Here is a 19147-nt window from a genome sequence, read left to right as displayed (position 1 = left end):
TGGGGCATCTCGGTCAAGGTGGAATGGCCAAGCTAGTGCAGAATGAAATGGTAACCGGTGTGAATTTCAAGCCGGGACTGGATCGATTCTGCGACGCCTGTGCCCAGGGCAAGCAATGTCGGGACACTTTCGATGGAACAAGGAAAAGAGCAAAGCGACCCCTCGAGCGGATTCATTCCGATGTCTGCGGTCCAATCGATCCTCCAGTCTGGAATGGTTCCAGGTATTTCGTGTCATTCATCGACGACAAGACACATTTTGCCATGATTTACCTTATGAAGAGGAAGTCGGAGGTCTTCGAGAAGTTTCTGGAGTACGAAGCGCTGGTGACTGCGCAATTCGGTTTGCGAATCTCGAAGTTGACGGTAGACCAAGGCCGAGAATACTGTTCGACAGCACAAAAGAAGTTTTACAAAGCTAAGGGTATCCAGGTTGAAGCTACCATCGCATACACGCCTCAACAAAATGGCGTTGCTGAGCGATTCAACAGGACGCTTGTGGAAAAAGTACGAACCATGTTAATTGATTCGCCAATGCCAAAGCAAATGTGGAGTGAAGCAGCTCTAGCAGCAGTTTATTTGATCAACCGTAGCCCGACAGCAGCAGTAATGGAAGGTACTACGCCGGCCGAGTGTTGGACGGGATTCAAGCCGGATCTATCAAAGCTTCGGATTTTCGGATGCATGGGTCCCCGAGCAACTCCGGAAGAAGTTAAACGCCAAAAGCCAAGAAGCAATCATGATTGGATATGCTCCAAATGGTTACCGCCTTTGGAATCGTCAAAGTAGAAAGATAATTATTGCTCGTGACGTTCGTTTCGACGAAAAATGTTTTCCGTATGCCTCTGAGCTTAGAAAAGAGGAGAAACCGTTACTGATGTTGCCGTCGTACGAGCAAGAGGGGGATGTTGAATCAGAAGTTCCTGAAACCGAACAGTCAGAAAATGAAAATGATGGCTCAGGTGAAGAATCAGCCGAGGATCCTGAGTGGAACGAACCAACCGAACAGCAAACTGAACAGTCCGACGCGCTCCCTTCACCATCAGAAAGACACAATGCTAATGGCGAGTTGTCGAGGCACAGTGAACGAGAGCGCAGGTTTCCGGGTAAGTTGATAGATTATATCACTGGTTTCCGAGAAACCTCTGCCTCGTTGTCTTCCCCCCTAGACGTTCCTCAAACCTTCCAAGATGTGCTTACCCGAGAGGATCGCGACGAGTGGCTGAAAGCCATTCAGGATGAGCTGGACGCAATGGTACGCAAACAAGTGTGGAAGCTGGTACCATGCCCCTCAAATGCCAAACCGTTACAGATCAAGTGGGTTTTCCGAGTGAAGGAGGACGAGCAAGGACGGGCAGTGCGCTACAAGGCCCGACTCGTTGCGAAAGGTTTTCTTCAGAAACCAGGACTTGACTACGATGAAACGTACGCTCCGGTGGCAAAGCTCGCAACAATCAGAATCATTCTCGCAATAGGCGTACACGAAGGCTTCTTCTTCCACCAGATGGATGTGAAGACAGCTTTCCTTCATGGCGAGCTGAAGGAGAAAATCTACATGTGTTCCACGCAGATCGACTTGAACTGTCCTACAGTACGGTCGCATTTTACCAACAGCTCGAGGCTAAGTCTTAGACTACCGAGAGATATTAAAATATTGTTTTTCGCTTTCAACAGGCAATCTTTTTAAAAGACTACCTGTTGAAAGGCAAAGTAATAAATTTGTTTTTAAAGTTAACGAGTGTTTAGTGAATTAATTTGGTTTGAGATATTTCTACTCAAATTCTATAGTGAAGTGAAAGTGTAGTGAAGTTGTCCAGTTATGCCTGGAAAAAATAAAAAAGCCCGCTTTGATGCGGCATCAAGGAAACGTGAGGCATCTCCCCCAAGTGACACTGAAATTTCGACTAACAGGTATGATATTCTTTCTTCTGTTGGGGATCTAGAATTCAAAACTTCTCATACTGAGCATAAAGCCGTTATGAAAAAGGTTAAAGTTCCACCTGGTATTTGTAGCAAACTTTAAAGCATTTCGATCAGAACTTTCATCATTTCTATCGAATGTGAAAGTTAATTTTTAAATTGGTCGCCAAGGCGAAATTCGTATTTTGGCCGAATCTTTTGATGGTAATAAACATCTTTTACAGTATTTGACTGAAAAGATGTATAAATTTTACTCTTTTGATGCCAAAAACGAGAGACCGTTTAAGGCTGTGTTGAAAGGTCTCTCAAATGATCAAAGTATTGATGAAATCCAAGATTGTTTGTCAGAATCACTTGGTTTTGCCTCCAACCAAGTAATTTTGATGAAACGAAAGGCAAATGCCAAAATTTTTCAAACTGGAATACACCAGGAAAATTACTTAGTACATTTTGATCGTACTAAAGTACATAATTAAAAATGTTTAGAAAAAGCACGTGTTTTATTCAACGTGCGAATAAAGTGGGAAAATTTCAAGAGACATGGAGGAATCCATAATCTTACGCAATGTCGGAATTGTCAAGCCTATGGTCATGGAACTCGAAACTGTCATATGGCTGCAAAATGTATGATTTGTGGTGACACTAGTCACACGAAAGATATCTGCCCCGTGAAAGAGATCACTAATAGTTTCAAATGTGTAAATTGTGGGGGAAATCACAAATCTAATTTCTTTAATTGTCCTGTAAGGTCAAAAATTATTGCTTATAGACAACGTAGGAATTCTAAACAACCTGTTGTCAATGTGGGTAATCAAAAGACTTTCAGTACTGTTCAGGCATCACCAGCACTTTTATTAGCAGGTGTGTCTGTAGGTAATAATTTAAATTCAGATAACAAATTTCAGAAAAATAATCAACACCAGGCTGTTCATATGTGAGTGTCCTTTCAGGTAATATTTCAAATTCAAACAGTAACAAACCATTCGTGTTTGGTGCTGAAAAGTCAGCCAGTATTGATTTAGGTAATCCAACTCCCGAAAAGATTGAATACCTACAACAATTCATGCTGCAGCTAATGTCCGTTTTGTTGAACTGTAACTCGATGTACGAGGCTGTTCAAGAAGGTATAAAATTTACAACTAATATTGTTATGAAATTGAAATTCAGCAATGATTTTAAATAATGCTGTAAATTTTCTAAATTGGAATGCTCGCTCTTTAAAAGCGAAAGAGGACGAATTTTTCAATTTTTCAACAGTCCACGATGTGCATATTGCAGTTGTGACTGAAACGCTTTTAAAGCCAAATATTAAACTAAAAGAGAACCCAAATTTTATAGTTCATAGGTTTGATAGAATTGATATTGCCGGTGGTGGAGTTGCAATAGTTATCCACCGTCGAATAAAACATCGTGTTTTACCCCATCTTGAAACCAAAGTTATCGAGAGTTTGGGAATTGAAATAGAAACAAGTATTGGCATTTTATTTATAGCCGCAGTGTATTTGCCTTTTCAATGCACTGTTAAGCGAAAAAATTGTTTCAAGGGAGATTTGCAAAAATTCACAAGAAATAAATCTAAATTTTTAATCATCGGTGATTTTAATGCGAAACATCGATCTTGGAATAATGCTCAAAGCAATTCCAATGGAAAAATATTGTTTAATGATTGCTCGGCTGGATTTTATTCAGTTTTATTTCCAAATGATCCTACATGTTATTCTTCTATTAGGAATCCATCTACAATTGATTTGGTACTAACAAATCAAAGCCATTCATGCAGTGATTTATTAACTCATCGATTCTGATCATCTTCCCATAACATTTTCTATTTCCCATGAAACTATTTTAAATCCCACTAGATCTGTGTTAAATTATCACAAGACTAATTGAGATAGATATCGTTCTACGATCGAGGAAAATTTGAATGATGATATTATTTTACAAAGTAGTGCTGACATTGACAGAGACTAAGAAAATTTTAGCAGCTTAATACTCAATGCCCGGAATTTATCAGTTCCTAAGGCAAGAGTGAAATTTAATGCACCAATTATTGACAGTGAACTTCAACTTCTTATACGTTTGAAGAACATACGGAGACGTCAATACCAAAGATCTCGTGATCCTGCTTTGAAAATTATTTTTCAAGAATTACAAAAGGAAATTAAACATAGATTCACTCTCTTGCGAAATGAGAGTTTCATGAGAGAAGTTGAACAACTAAAACCTCATTCAAAACCTTTCTGGAAGCTTTCGAAGGTTCTTAAGAAACCCTCGAAGCCAATTCCAGTCCTTAAAGATGGTGATTGCATTTTTCTAACGAATGAACAAAAATCTCAAAAACTTGCTCAGCAGTTAGAGAGTGTTCATAACTCCAATTTGAACGTAGTAAGTCCTATTGAAAATGAAATAAACCAAAAGTATGTTCAGATCACCACCCAAGAATTTCTTTTCGAAGAGGTATTGGAGACAAACTTGAATGAGGTGCGAACCATTCTCAAAAAATTCAAAAACATGAAAGCACCAGGAGATGATGGGATTTTCTATATCCTCATCAAAAGACTTCCCGAAAACTCTTTAAATTTCTTAGTAAAAATTTTTAACAGATGCTTTGCACTAGCACATTTTCCTACGAAATGGAAAAATGCCAAAGTCACTCCAATTTTAAAAAAAAAAAAAAGAATCCAGCTGAGGCATCAAGTTATCGACCAATTAGTTTACTTTCCTCTATTAGCAAACTTTTTGAAAGAATAATTCTTAATAGAATGATAACACATATTAATGAGAACTCATTTTTTGCAAATGAGCAGTTTGGTTTTCGCCATGGGCATTCTACTACTCATCAGTTACTTAGAGTAACAAATATGATTCGAACTAATAAATCTGAAGGCTATTCGACTGGAGCTGCTCTTCTAGATATAGAAAAGGCATTCGACAGTGTTTGGCATAAAGGTTTAATAGCTAAAATGTCAAATTTCAGTTTTCCGCTTTACCTCACAAAAATGATACAAAGTTATTTAACTGACCGCACTCTTTAGGTTATCTATCTAAATGGTAAATCTAATAGATTGCCTGTTAGAGCTGGTGTGCCTCAGGGGAGAATCTCGGGCCCAATCTTATATAACATTTTACTTTTGATCTTCCTGATTTACCACCAGGTTGTGAGAAATCTCTGTTTTGTGACGATACAAGCATTTCCGCAAAAGGAAAAAGCCTTCGTGTTATATGCAGTCGGCTTCAAAAAAGTCATACTTACAAAAATGGAAGATTTCCCCTAATGCTTCAAAAACACAGTTAATTATTTTTCCTCATAAGCCAAGAGTTTCATTTCTCAAACCCACCCATAACCACGCTATTAATATGAACGGTGTGGTCTTAAATTGGTCTGATCAAGTTAAATACTTAGGGCTAATTTATGATAAGAATCTTACTTTCAAGGAGCACATTGAAAATATCCAGTCAAAGTGCAATAAGTATATCAAATGTTTATATCCTCTTATCAACAGGAATTCTAGACTTTGTCTCAAGAATAAACTGTTAATTTACAAACAAATATTTAGACCAACAATGTTATATGCAGTTCCCATCTGGACAAGTTGTTGTGCAACCAGGAAGAAGACACTTCAAAGGATTCAGAATAAACTTTGAAAATGATTTTGAAGCGTCCTCCCTGGTTTAGCACGAACGAGCTCACTAATGTAGAAACATTAGAAAATATGTCAAGCCAAATTATCAACAAATTCCGACAAAAATCGTTGCAATCCTCAATTGCAACGATAAGCTCACTTTATAGTCAGTAAGATAGTTTTAAGTTTATTTTAAGTTTCGTTTTATTCCTTTTATTCCTTTTTTTTCTTGACAAGTAGGTTTAATAATTTTCCTACAATTACATTATCTTAACTGCGAAAGCTAATAACATTCAATAATACTAAAAAGCGTACAAATATATATAATAGTGTTGAAATGACACCATTTGTGGCAGAACACACAATACTAATTCTGAATAGATATTTTAGTACATAAATAAATCATTACAAACTCCCCCCCCTATAAAAAAAAATACATGTGTTCCAGACGGAGTGAAATCTGCATCGGGAATGGCGTGCCTATTGCAAAAGTCGCTTTACGGACTGAAGCAATCACCGCGATGCTGGAATCAGAAGTTCACCGCTAAAATTGAAAAGATGGGATTTGTCCGGTCGAAGCGAGACTACTGCTTGTATGTCAGATACCGTGACAAGGACGAGCTGTTTATTATCCTGTACATTGATGATCTTCTGATTGCGGGACGAAAATTGGCTTCCATCATCCAACTAAAAAAGAAGCTGTCATCCGTATTTGCCATGACGGATTGTGGCGAACTGCGGCATTTTCTTGAAATGCGCATCGACTACAACCATACTAAGGGGTTTTTGAGACTATCGCAAGCAGCCAGCATCATGAAGGTTTTTGATAGTTTTGGCATTAGTAAATGCAATCCGACTAGAACTCCGATGGAAAAAGGTATCCAACTGCCTACTGGAGGACCCAATGCTGGTGAACCGTTCCGAGAGCTACTGGGCAGCCTGATGTATATCATGCTCTGTGCCAGGCCGGATATCTGTTGATATCTTGGTCGATTCCAGCAGCAGCCTTCAACCGTACACTGGAATGCGTTGAAGCGAGTGGTACGATACCTGAACGGGACCAAATCCTTAAATCTCGTTTATCGAAGGAACACCGAAGGAAAAGCTCTCGTCGGTTATGCTGATGCCGATTGGGCGACCGACCTTCAGGACCGGAAGTCGGTGAGCGGCTTTATCTTTACGGTGTATGGGTGCACCGTATCCTGGAGTAGCAAAAAGCAGTCCACCGTGTCGCTTTCGTCGAGCGAAGCCGAATACGTCGCTCTCAGCGCTGCAGCAACCGAGGCTGTGTGGATCAGCGGGGTCCTGGAAGATCTTCATATGACTGCAAAACCTGTGACAATATATGAGGACAATCATGGATGCGTTTGCATGGCCAAGAACCTGGAGAGTAAGAGGACGAAGCACATTGACGTGAAACATCACTTTATCCGGGATCTAGTGGCAAGTGGAACCCTGAATATCGAGCCAATCGGAACCCATGACCAACTGGTGGATCTATTCACGAAACCGCTGGAAGGCACCCGTTTCAAGTTACTTACGTCGAACCTAGGCATGTCGGATTGGGAGGGGGTGTGAAAACAGCAACCCGTTGTTTTACCAAAGACAGGATCTGAGTTGTCAAGGATATCTCATAAATAACAACCAGGCTGACGGCTTCTACTGTAGTACATAAGCGTCGTTACTTTGGTAACATATAAACATCCTGGGAGGGTATAAAAGCAAGAATTTTCAGCCAGGAATAGTTGGTTCATTTTCAACTGCTCCAAGATACAGATTAAATAAATCTGTCATTTGTAAACCGGTCTTTTCTTTCTGTTCGAGTATTACCAACAAGAATTTCGCTCAATGATGGTGCTAATCCTTTGTTGTTTCTATACCAGCAACCTCCTCTAGAAACCTAGCATCTCTGCTAATTGTTATACTGTCTGTCGCAGGGTCGAGAAATCGATATGCTTTTCAACCTTCAGCATAACCGACAAAAATCATACGAACGCTTTTCTGATCCAGCTTTTTGCGTCGTTCTTTTGGCACGTGCACATATGCAATCGATCCGAAGATGCGTAGGTAACTGTAAACTGGTTTCTCACCAAACCACAGCTCGTAAGGTGTTTTTCCAGTGGCCGACGCAGGCAGACGATTAAGAAAATAGTTGGCTGTACATACTGCTTCGCCCCAGTATTTCTTCTCCATAACTGCACTCATGAGCAAACAACGAGTCATTTCAATCAACGATCTGTTTTTTCTCTCCGCCTGACCATTTTGCTGAGGACTGCACGGTGCAGTTTGCTGCAAGATTATTCCTTCTGCATTAAGTAAAGATTTGAGAGAATGACTCGAGTATTCTCCTCCACCATCAGTTCTAATGACTTTCGGAACTTTTCCAAACTGTGTTCGAGCCATGTTGATAAAATCCCTTATTTTATCTTCAGCCTGTGATTTTGTCTTCAGCAAATAGATCGTCGTGTAGCGACTAAAATCATCTATCATAGTCATAACATAACGGTTGCCACTTGGCGTCATGACTTCAATCTGGCCGCACAAATCAGAATGCACAAATCTAAAATTGCTTTCCAATTTGATTGCGATGCTTCAGGAAAAGGTATTCGTGAGAGCTTACCTTCACAGCACGTAGCACACACTGAACGAATTCCGCAATCCGTAAGATCCAAACCTCTCCCAAGACCCTCTCGAACAATTTTAACGATGTCCTGGTGATTTCTATGTCCCAAACGAAGATGCCAAATATGTTGCCATTCCTTTCGATGACCAACATCCACTTGCAATGATCGCTCACCGTGAACTTTCAGCTGATAAAGATTTCCCGTTCTTATTCCTGTGACAGTAACATTTCCATCCTTAACGATTCTACATCCAGTTTTATCAAATATTACTTCGTATCCTTCATCGGCGATTTTGCTGACAGACAAAAGATTGTTTTTCAATACCGGAACATGTAGGACATTCTTGATTGTCAAATGTACACGGTCACCCGTATCGTTGACAGCACCCAACTTGCTAATGCCCACACCGCCTGAAAACACTTTCTCCCCACCCGCGAGACAAACATTTTCTTGATGTGATGTGTCGACTAACGTTAACATGTTTACATTTTCCGTCATATGTGATGTGCATCCAGAATCTATATACCAGACTTAACATATCGATTTGTGACCCATACTAAAACAAGCTTCCTGATCATTGTTCGATTCCACTTTGTTTACTTTGTACGATTGGGCACCTTCTTTCTGAAAAAAACCTATTTTTTCTGATCGTTCTTCAATTTTCGACAGTCGCGCTTGAAGTGCCCCTCATTTCCGCAATGAAAGCACACCTTAGGCTTAAATTTACTGTTAATCTGCAGCGCCTTTTCCGGAGCTGGAAGCAGTTGTTCCTCGTTCCGCCGTCGCTATTCGTCGTGCAGTCGACCCTTCACAAAATTAAGTGATAACTCCTCCTCCGGACGCGACTCAAGTGACATTATGAGCATATCGTATGACTCCGGGAGGCTAGACAGTATAATGGCAACTAACCAGTGATCATCCATTGTAGTTCCTATTCCAGCCAAACGATTCACCAACATAGTGATTTGAAAGAGATGCTCAGCCATGAGATAAACCTTTCTGCACATAGATTTTCGTTCGTGGTACTGCAGCAAAGAATTCCACATTTCATTGGTCGTGGCCTTTCCCATGACTTGACACAGCTGGGTATCTTCCAACGCCAGTCCAATTACAAATTGTGCAATTCCATCTTGCAGTAACCATTCCTTCGTGGGATTTTTTGGTATCTCTCCTTCCAAAACGTCTGCTAAACCTTTTTCACCGATAATTAATCCGATTTTATATTTACACAGGGGCCAGTTATGATCCACCAATTTTTCTATTCAAGCTTTCTCCGCCATTTTGTTACCCGAAAATAGAAAACGTATTGCCGCGACGACCGAGAACGTTCGACCAAAATGCTAACTTTTTTTTCGTTTAGTATTTCTACCGCTTACTAAATCAACTTCCTTCGCTACTTGTGTCCGGGCCCAAAACCTGTTGATTTATAAGAAGCGGTGGTTTTGGAAATCATTTAGATTAAATAGCGAGAAATACATATTAAAGTGCGAACGAACGGAAACACGCTTTTATTGTGAAAACAAGGTTACAGTAGATAATTTCATGTGTAGGTAAAAGTGTAATGAAACAGGTAGCGCAAAGGTGGTAATAACTAATGTCGTCATCAAACTTCAATAATTCTGACAGCTCAGTTGTCAGAAATCTCGGTAAGAGTGTTTTTGTTCGACGAAATCTCGGTTAAATAATGTCTGGTTTCCGAGATTCGGTATTTTAGTTTACTGAACTCGGAAGTTTTCGGTTTTACGGATTTTTTTCGGTAAACAATTTTACGATATTGCGGTAAACATGTTGAGTTTCCGATTTCTCAGCAATTTTTTACCGAACAACGGTAAACTAAAATATTTTCAAGTAGTTCTGTATTTTACTTTACCGAGAAAGCATTACGCAGTTAAGTATGTATACCTTGAGTTATTCTACAAAACTTTAAATAATTATAATACGCAAAAAATACTATTTCAAGAACTTAGAACAGATGCAATAATTTACTTACATACATCACACAGGAGACAAATGCCTATATCTGGATTGAATGATGTTTTACTTAAACTTCAATATATAAATGGTTTAGTCTGCAGAAATATGCAGGTTTTGAAGATAGCTGTTAGTAAATTAGTGCATTGTTTTAACAAAAATCATCAATAACCAAAGCAATATGAGAGATACAAATAAACTTTGCTTGGTAATAATGTTTGTTTCGTTATAGCAAACAACATTGTAGAACACTGAAAAACTGTATAAAATCACTACTGAATGTTATATTTAAAAGGAGGGTTTTCAGGAGTAAAAATCCATTTAAATAGGCAGATAGCGTTATGGTGTCTTTGACAAAGTTGTTTATTATTAAATGCTACAAATTTGGCCAGCAAATTGAATTTTTATTTTTTTAAATAAAACAAGTGAAATTAGTTTCAAACTCTAAAGGAGAATAATTCATGGATCAACTTTGTTGAAGGCACCACGGCTCTGAAATCTTTTTTTTTTTTTTTTGGAAACAGTGTGCGGAGCCCGCATTTCGATACCTTCTATCCTGTCCAACAAAGTCCATGCAGCGCTTCAGCTCCGAAGATGCGTGGATATAGCTCATCGTAAATTATCCTATCGCATCCTGGGAAGCAGAGTGCTTTAAAGTAACATGTTCAATGTTTCCAATAGTAGTGCTTATTTTGTTGCCTAGGTTCATGAGCATTGTTTCGATTTGTATTATCTCTTGTGCAGATCTGTCTTTCCACCTCAGAAAATCTCTAGAGTGCAGAAGAATATTTTGCACTGCGGAAACAACTGCTTTCACACTGAAGAGTAAATCAACGCACATTCTAGAAGAGAACGAGCTTCCAGAAAGCACCGCGGTGAATTCTGAAATCTCTCTCTTGCGAGACAATGAACTATAGTGTACTTTCTCACACGTATGGACATTACGCACAATAATTACACAGCAGAACTATCAGCGGTGCTTTTACAGTTTGTTTCTTGAGCATGGCAGAAGAGGAAAAGAGGTCGGGAGAAAAAAAAATTGACTGCGTTGCTCGTGCCGGTCGAGTTTACTTATGTTTCCGGACTACTCGCCAGTGTACACTGTGGTGTACTTCTGCGAATTCTCTTTAGAGTGGTTCACCCCTCTTGTTCCTCTTAGATGTGAGGTGAGCTGGAAGTTTGTTTGTCCCTCTGTAAGTGGTTGAGACACTTTGGAGTGCAAAAAGAAGCAGAGTGGTGAAACTGTGAAAGCATTGCTACACGCAGCACATACTGAAAGGCAAGTGCGCGGTGTTTTTTTCTCCTCTCTTCCCACACACTGAGGAGAATGACAAGCATGCTCTTATGGTGTTTGTAACCAGGGGCCCATAAACGTCAACATGTTGCCAACCAATCATATATTTATCACGGCGGTAATATTTCATTTCAAATACTTACAATACTTATCTTATTCATTGAAAGTGCACATTGTACTGAAAACAAATGTTGAGCTCTTGTTTTTTCCATCTAAAACGACATTTACTCGAAAATAAGTCTACCGAAAAAATGGGACGTTTACTCTATTTCACTTGTTTTAGGGCAAACCAACCAAAACGTGGGTACCAGAAACGCTGGTACCAGAATCTGTTAAGAGTGTATTTCGGTTCTGCCCAATTGGCAATTCTAGTGTAAACGTGTAATACAAACGTCAAATATATTTTCTCTCTTGTTCTTGATTTCATACGGTACGCACGTGTCGAGTTAGTTGTCCGAAACCCAAAAGGTTATGTAGCTCAGTTAACGCGGTAAAAACTTTTTCGAGATTCGCATAAGATATCGGTCAGTAGTGCGCGATGGAAGAGGAAGCCAAGATCCTCAGGATCAGGCCGTTTGACGGAAAGGGCTTCAACAATTGGAGCTTCCGGATGCGAGCATACCTCCAGCAGCTCGAGGTACTGCATTGCGTGGAAAAAGCGGCGGAAGAAGAAGATTTTTAGGAAATTCCAGTCGGTGCTGAGGCTGCCGAGGTAGCAGCGAAGGAAGTAAAAAGGACAGTGCGCATAAGGCAGGACAACAAATGTCGTTCGGTTTTAATTTAAGCGGTGGCTGATAGCCATCTTGAATATGTGAAAGACAAAGAGAGCCCAAAGCAAATATGGAATGGATTGCATCACGTTTTTGAGCGTAAAAGCATAACCAATCGTTTTCTGCTAAAGCGACGCCTGCTTTCGATGCGATTCAAGGAAAACGAAAATATGCAAGACCATTTTCTGCGTTTCGATCAATTAGTGCGTGAAATCAAAGGTGCTGGCGCTAAAATGGATGAAGAAGACGTGATTTGTCATCTTATGTTAACCATGCCAGAATCCTACGATGCAGTTACCACTGCTATGGAAGCTGTCTCGGAAAATCTTACGATGGATTCAGTACGGCAGAAATACCTGGATGTTGAAGCCAAACGCAAAGGACAGAGAAGTGCAGCAGACACGGAAGAGGCTGCATTCGCTGTAAAATCTAAAAGAAAGTTGAAATGCTTTGGTTGTGGTGAACTTGGCCATAAAAGAGCGCAGTGTTCAAAATCGATTTCGGCCAATAACAGAGCTGATAGTCAAAGGCAAATGAAACACGTTGCACAAAAGGCCAACGTCGGGGCAAAAACTGTTTCGTTTGTAGCTGCGGATGATCGGCAAGAAATCGCAGCGGCTAGTAATGTAACTGATAGTAGGTGGTTTTTAGACAGCGGTGCCTCTGAGCACATGGCCAATAACAAGCTATTGTTCGAGAGCTTGGAGAAATTGGACCAACCGATGGTCATCCAGACAGCAAAAAGCGGTGTTAATTTACTTGCGCACTATAAAGGTAAAATTATTGCCAATGCTTTAGTGAATAATGAGACAATCCAAGTTAGCATGAACGATGTTCTGTATATACCGGAACTGTCACTAAATCTACTATCGCTTTGACGATTGGAAAATACCGGTAAAAAGGTGTTTTTTTATGGGCGCGTGATCGTTGAGAATGATGGCGAAATGGTGGCAAGCGGCAGACAATTAGGCCGATTGTATTGTATGGATCTTGTTTGTGTGCATGGGAGCGTAAATGAAAAGGAGCTAATAACGGGCAAGGTGAGCAGGAAAATGGAGCTTTGGCATCACAGGTTTGGCCATCTTGGAAATGACAACCTGTTGAAGCTTGTCAAAAACAAAATGGTTCATGGTATGTTAATGGGAAATGATACTGACGAGTCGGTGAAATTTCTTTGTGAGCCGTGTATTAGTGCGAAGCAAACACGAGAGCCGTTTCAAACCAGAACCGGAAAGCGTACCACTAGGCCATTACAAATCGTTCACAGTGATGTTTGCGGTCCTGTTACGCCAGTGTCGTGGGATGGAAATGCGTATTTTGTTACATTTACGGACGATTTCACACATGTTTCGGTGGCTTATCTGCTTAAGTCGAAAGATGAGGTCTTGGGCCGTCTAAAGGAATTTGAGGCAATGGAGAAAAATAAAAAGATATCGGTCAGTAGTGCGCGATGGAAGAGGAAGCCAAGATCCTCAGGATCAGGCCGTTTGACGGAAAGGGCTTCAACAATTGGAGCTTCCGGATGCGAGCATACCTCCAGCAGCTCGAGGTACTGCATTGCGTGGAAAAAGCGGCGGAAGAAGAAGATTTTTAGGAAATTCCAGTCGGTGCTGAGGCTGCCGAGGTAGCAGCGAAGGAAGTAAAAAGGACAGTGCGCATAAGGCAGGACAACAAATGTCGTTCGGTTTTAATTTAAGCGGTGGCTGATAGCCATCTTGAATATGTGAAAGACAAAGAGAGCCCAAAGCAAATATGGAATGGATTGCATCACGTTTTTGAGCGTAAAAGCATAACCAATCGTTTTCTGCTAAAGCGACGCCTGCTTTCGATGCGATTCAAGGAAAACGAAAATATGCAAGACCATTTTCTGCGTTTCGATCAATTAGTGCGTGAAATCAAAGGTGCTGGCGCTATCGTTCACAGTGATGTTTGCGGTCCTGTTACGCCAGTGTCGTGGGATGGAAATGCGTATTTTGTTACATTTACGGACGATTTCACACATGTTTCGGTGGCTTATCTGCTTAAGTCGAAAGATGAGGTCTTGGGCCGTCTAAAGGAATTTGAGGCAATGGCGACTTCCCACTTTGGAACAAAAATTGCTTGTTTGCGGTGCGATAATGGTGGCGAATACACCGGTAACAGCGTGAGAAATTTTTGCAAAACTAAAGGAATTCGGCTTGAGTACACGGTGCCGTATTCACCCGAACAGAATGGTGTTAGCGAGAGACTAAATCGTACCATAGTGGAAAAAGTGCGCGCGATGCAAGAAGCATGTCGTTTACCGAAAAATATGTGGGGCGAAGCAGTGTATACCGCGGTGTATGTTTTGAATAGAAGTCCCAGTGTTGCGATTGATGGTGACATAACACCTTATGAAGCATGGAACGGGCGGAAACCGGATGTCGGAAATCTTCGTGTGTTCGGAAGCGTTTGTTACGTGCATGTTTCAAAGGTGTTGCGAAAGAAATTAGATTCCAAAAGTGAAAAAGTAGTCTTTGTAGGATACGCTCCGAATGGTTATCGTTGCTGGAACGGGAAGAAAATCTTTGTTGCTCGTGATGTGATTTTTGATGAAGGCAAGTTTGGGTCGATGCAAGACACAAAATGTGAATCTAATAGTGAAAAAGTGCTGGTTGAGTACTGTCCCGTAACGGCTACGAAGGATACGGTGGAGCTGGAAAGTGCCAGTGAATCTAATGGTCTGGAAGAATCGGATTCAGAAGACATGCAGTTTGAAGAAGCAAGTGGAGAAGCAGCTGAGGAGAGTGACGTGCCTAGAAGCCGAAGAGCGGTGGTCCCACCGGCTTGGCACAGTGACTATGATATGACGATATTTGCTCTCAGTGCTGAAGAGTTTCTAGAAGATATACCATCAGACGTCGAAATATTAAAACAACGTAGTGATTGGCCTATGTGGAAGAAAGCAATCGAGAATGAGCTTGATTCATTGGAGAAAAATAAAACGTGGAGCTTGGTTGAGTTACCTGAAGGGAGAAGGGTAGTTGATAACAAATGGGTTTTCAAAGTGAAGAGAAATAGTGAGGGTGAAATCGAACGATACAAAGCCAGACTTGTTGCTCGCGGCTTCTCTCAACGTCAAGGTTTTGACTATTCAGAAACCTATTCCCCAGTAGTTAAAATGACCACTTTGCGTACTTTGCTGTCTCTTGCTAATCAAGCTGATTGGGATATTCACCAAATGGACGTTAAGTGTGCGTTTCTGAACGGGGTTTTGGACAAAGAAGTGTTCATGCGCCAGCCGTCTGGCTTTGAGCAGAGTGGATCGTTAGTTTGTCGGCTGAATAAGGCAATTTACGGTTTGAAGCAGGCCTGGCGGAGATGGAATCAGCGATTTCATGAATTTATGATTCATCTTGAGTTCAAACGAAGCGAACATGATTTCTGCCTGTATAGTTTATCGTCGATGGATGGCATGATAACGCATGTACTAATTTATGTTGACGACATTCTTATCATCGGGAACGCGAAGCAAGTGATCGTCGATTTAAAGCGGAAACTATCGGCGGAGTTTGAGATGCGAGATCTTAAAGAAGTCAAGTGCTTCCTCGGTCTAACCATACAACGCCGTCGAAATGAGGGATCGATGACCATCGATCAGAAGACATACATCAAGAGTGTTCTCGAGCGATTCGGAATGAGTGAATGCAAACCATCTGCTATTCCAATGATGCCACACTTGAAACTCACGAAAGAGGAGGATTCTAAGAAGTTTACCAGTAAGCCATACAAAGAACTGGTGGGCTGCCTCATGTATTTAATGATAACGTCAAGGCCGGACATTTGCATAGCAGTAAATTATTTTGCTGGGTTCCAGTGTTGTGCAACTGAGGAACACTGGGTACATTTGAAGCGTGTTCTACGTTACCTACGTAAAACAATTGACTATCAACTTGTGTATTCTCGACAAAACTCGTGTACGACTCTCGAAGGTTATACGGATGCTGATTGGGGCAACGACCCTAATGATCGTCGCTCAGTATCGGGATTTGTAATCAAATTATACGGTTCAACAGTAGCATGGGCGACCAAGAAACAGTCTTCGGTAGCCCTGTCGACTACAGAAGCAGAACTAATGGCGCTCTGCCTTGCCAGTTGTGAGCTGATGTGGATTGCTAATTTGCTGGGATCAATTGGTCGCATGATTCAAGAGCCAATTACAGTTTTTGAAGACAACCAACCTTGCATTGCCTTAACAATGGAGCCTCGAAAACAGAAAAGGATGAAACACGTCGAAATTCAGTATTTCTTTGTAAGAGAGCTCGTTGAAAAGGGTAAGCTGCAGCTAAAGTACGTGCCTACACAACAACAAACAGCAGATATAATGACCAAAGGTTTAGCATCACCAAGGTTCAAAATGCTCCGTGATCAACTAGGATTGTTCTATTGAAAGGGGATGTTAAGAGTGTATTTCGGTTCTGCCCAATTGGCAATTACAGTGTAAACGTGTAATACAAACGTCAAATATATTTTCTCTCTTGTTCTTGATTTCATACGGTACGCACGTGTCGAGTTAGTTGTCCGAAACCCAAAAGAATCAATGAGTGGTAGATGGAAAATGTATGGAGTTTGACATCCACAAGAGCCCCCTGTTTGTAACATATTGTTTCCTGGGGTGGCTTGTTGGGCCTCCCCTATCCCCCTGTCTCGCCGAAGGACCATCTTATCTTTATAGTCCCACGCTGACACCAGGACGTAGATCAACCGTTCCTAACATTGAGATCAGACGCTGATTTGAGCTGCACCTTTCTTGGTGAATAGACGCTCGGGTTGGCGTAGCATTTTCTCTACCGCCGAAATACGGTTTACGCGTTAACAATCGCAGTAAGATTCAATGTTGTTCGATTTTTCGGAGTTGAACAAGGCAGACAATAATAATCGAGCTTTTGGTTGTATCATTTATTTTGAACAAAATATGAATATATTTAGGCTACTGTTACTACTACATTTTACAAGCATGACAATACTGGAAATTGAAATACACTAGTATTAGAGTAGAATCATAAGCTAATATGTAATTTGGAACAGTAAGTTTTAAGTGATTTATTATAGTAGAATATATACATATAAAATAATCAATAACTGTAGATCAGATAACATGATGTTTGCATATATTTTTGGAGCAAACTATAATTATTTAATTCCAAATAAAATAACACCTAACCTCACGTTATTGATTGAAACGTTTGGACCGCAGCAAGCAAAGAAACATTTTGTATGTAACGTTGCGGCTAATGATAGCAGATTTGTATAACATTTCCTCTACACAGTGGCTTTTTTCTAAGAATAAAATCAGTTGGAAAAAATATTGCACTTGCTCATAGCATATAACGAGGCATATTATGTACTGTGACTGCGGGTAATTCCGCGCAGCGCATTTTTCCGCGCACTCATCTAAAAAAACTGTTTTTCAACAGTAAATTTTACTAATACATACCTAATTTCTGTTATATCATAGCAGGCTATGCTATGCACATAGTAGAGCATACAAATTAGTTGTGTTTCAGTGAAATTTACTGTTGAAAAATATTTTTTCAAGATGAGTGCACGGAAAAATGTGCTGCGCGGAATTACCCGCAGTCACGGTATTCACAAAGAGAAACAATACGAATTCCTAATTTCAAAGATAAGTCGGTTTAATACTAACCCAAAACAAAAAAAATCGTGTTTGACTTCATAATAGCAATCAGGTTTTCATGTACTTCTATTATTACTATTAGGTACTATAAAATGATTCTGTACTTTGTGATGTATCAATTGAAAATCATTTTTATGTTTGACAATAAGAAATCAGCAATCATGTTGTTGTGTAAATTAGAAAAAAAAAATACAATGAGCATGAACTTCGCTCATTAACCATTAGTGACCATTTCATTACGTTGGCATATTAAAAAACTTCAATGAATTACTATTCACAGCTTTATTCTAAATTTCGACCAAGAGCAAACTGATCAGAATTGATATTCTGAACAAACTGAGTTTTTTTATTCAGTTTGATTCCGTTCGAACTAACATACATTTCTTTATTTATTTATTTAGTTCAGACACCTCTTTCTACTGCATGCTGTTGAAAACTACATATTTAACTCATTTTAAAGTATGTGGAACACTTTTGATTAGATACTTTGGTACTAATCAAACTAGCAATTTTATTTAGACTGCTGCTGACCAAAATGTAGAATAGAAGTTTTTATTTAGCAATGAGTTTGTTTGTAATTCAAACACGTATATTACAGCGCGTGAAAGCCACTGTTGTTCTGTACAATGTATGTTTGAACAATCTGTGGCGGTTCTGTAAACTCAACGGTACGTTTAATTAGTTTACTTCTCTCATGATCATCAATTTTATTCTTTGTTTAAAGATCCGAGGTCACTAAGGAATGTTTCAGGAGTTAAAATATGTGAGGATCCGATGTAAACTTCCCAATTTTTGACAGCTGAAGTAACTTCATATGCGCAGCGTATTTCTGAGTAGCTCACTCCTCCAACAACGAACACGATTAGACGAGGAACGTTTTTTACTGCTGTTTGTGATTTATCTTTGTGCCAATGACCATATCGTGCACTAGAAGTAAAAAAGAAATCGTTTGAAAAAGATTGTTTATGTTTATTTAGTATTATTCTTATTTTCGATCATCAAATTAAATTGACCTATTTTTGTGCTGTACCAATTTTTTTTTCGTTATACTCAGTCGAGATCTTTAATACCGTTCTTTAAACCATTCGAAGCGATTGATTCAGCCGTAAACGAGAATAAAGATGAGCAGTGGCGTAGCGTGACCGGATGACACCCGGGGCGGAAATATGGGTGTCACCATATGTTGCCACATTTTCATCTGTACTGGAAGCTGTAAAAATCTTTCTTATCTGTACTTTTTCCGGAAAAAATCTGTACCAAAATCTGTACCGCTGGTCCATAATTTTTATT

At 40.0% G+C, this 19147-nt stretch overlaps 1 protein-coding gene across 1 annotated transcript in view; it reads right to left on the bottom strand.

Annotated features, from left to right (window-relative positions):
- Nucleotides 1-17103: 17103 nt before the first annotated feature.
- Nucleotides 17104-19147, bottom strand: part of LOC129733016 (protein ROP) — a 60832-nt gene continuing 58788 nt past the window's right edge. The window contains exon 8 of the mRNA XM_055694554.1: nt 17104-18784. Coding sequence (XP_055550529.1) covers nt 18565-18784 — 220 coding nt within the window. The 3' untranslated portion in view covers nt 17104-18564. The remainder of the gene's footprint in view (nt 18785-19147) is intronic.

This window comes from Wyeomyia smithii, chromosome 3 (assembly GCF_029784165.1).
Source record: "Wyeomyia smithii strain HCP4-BCI-WySm-NY-G18 chromosome 3, ASM2978416v1, whole genome shotgun sequence".
Taxonomy (NCBI): domain Eukaryota; kingdom Metazoa; phylum Arthropoda; class Insecta; order Diptera; family Culicidae; genus Wyeomyia; species Wyeomyia smithii.
The sequence above is the reverse complement of the archived record's forward strand: the minus strand, read 5'-3'. Positions and strand labels throughout refer to the sequence as shown.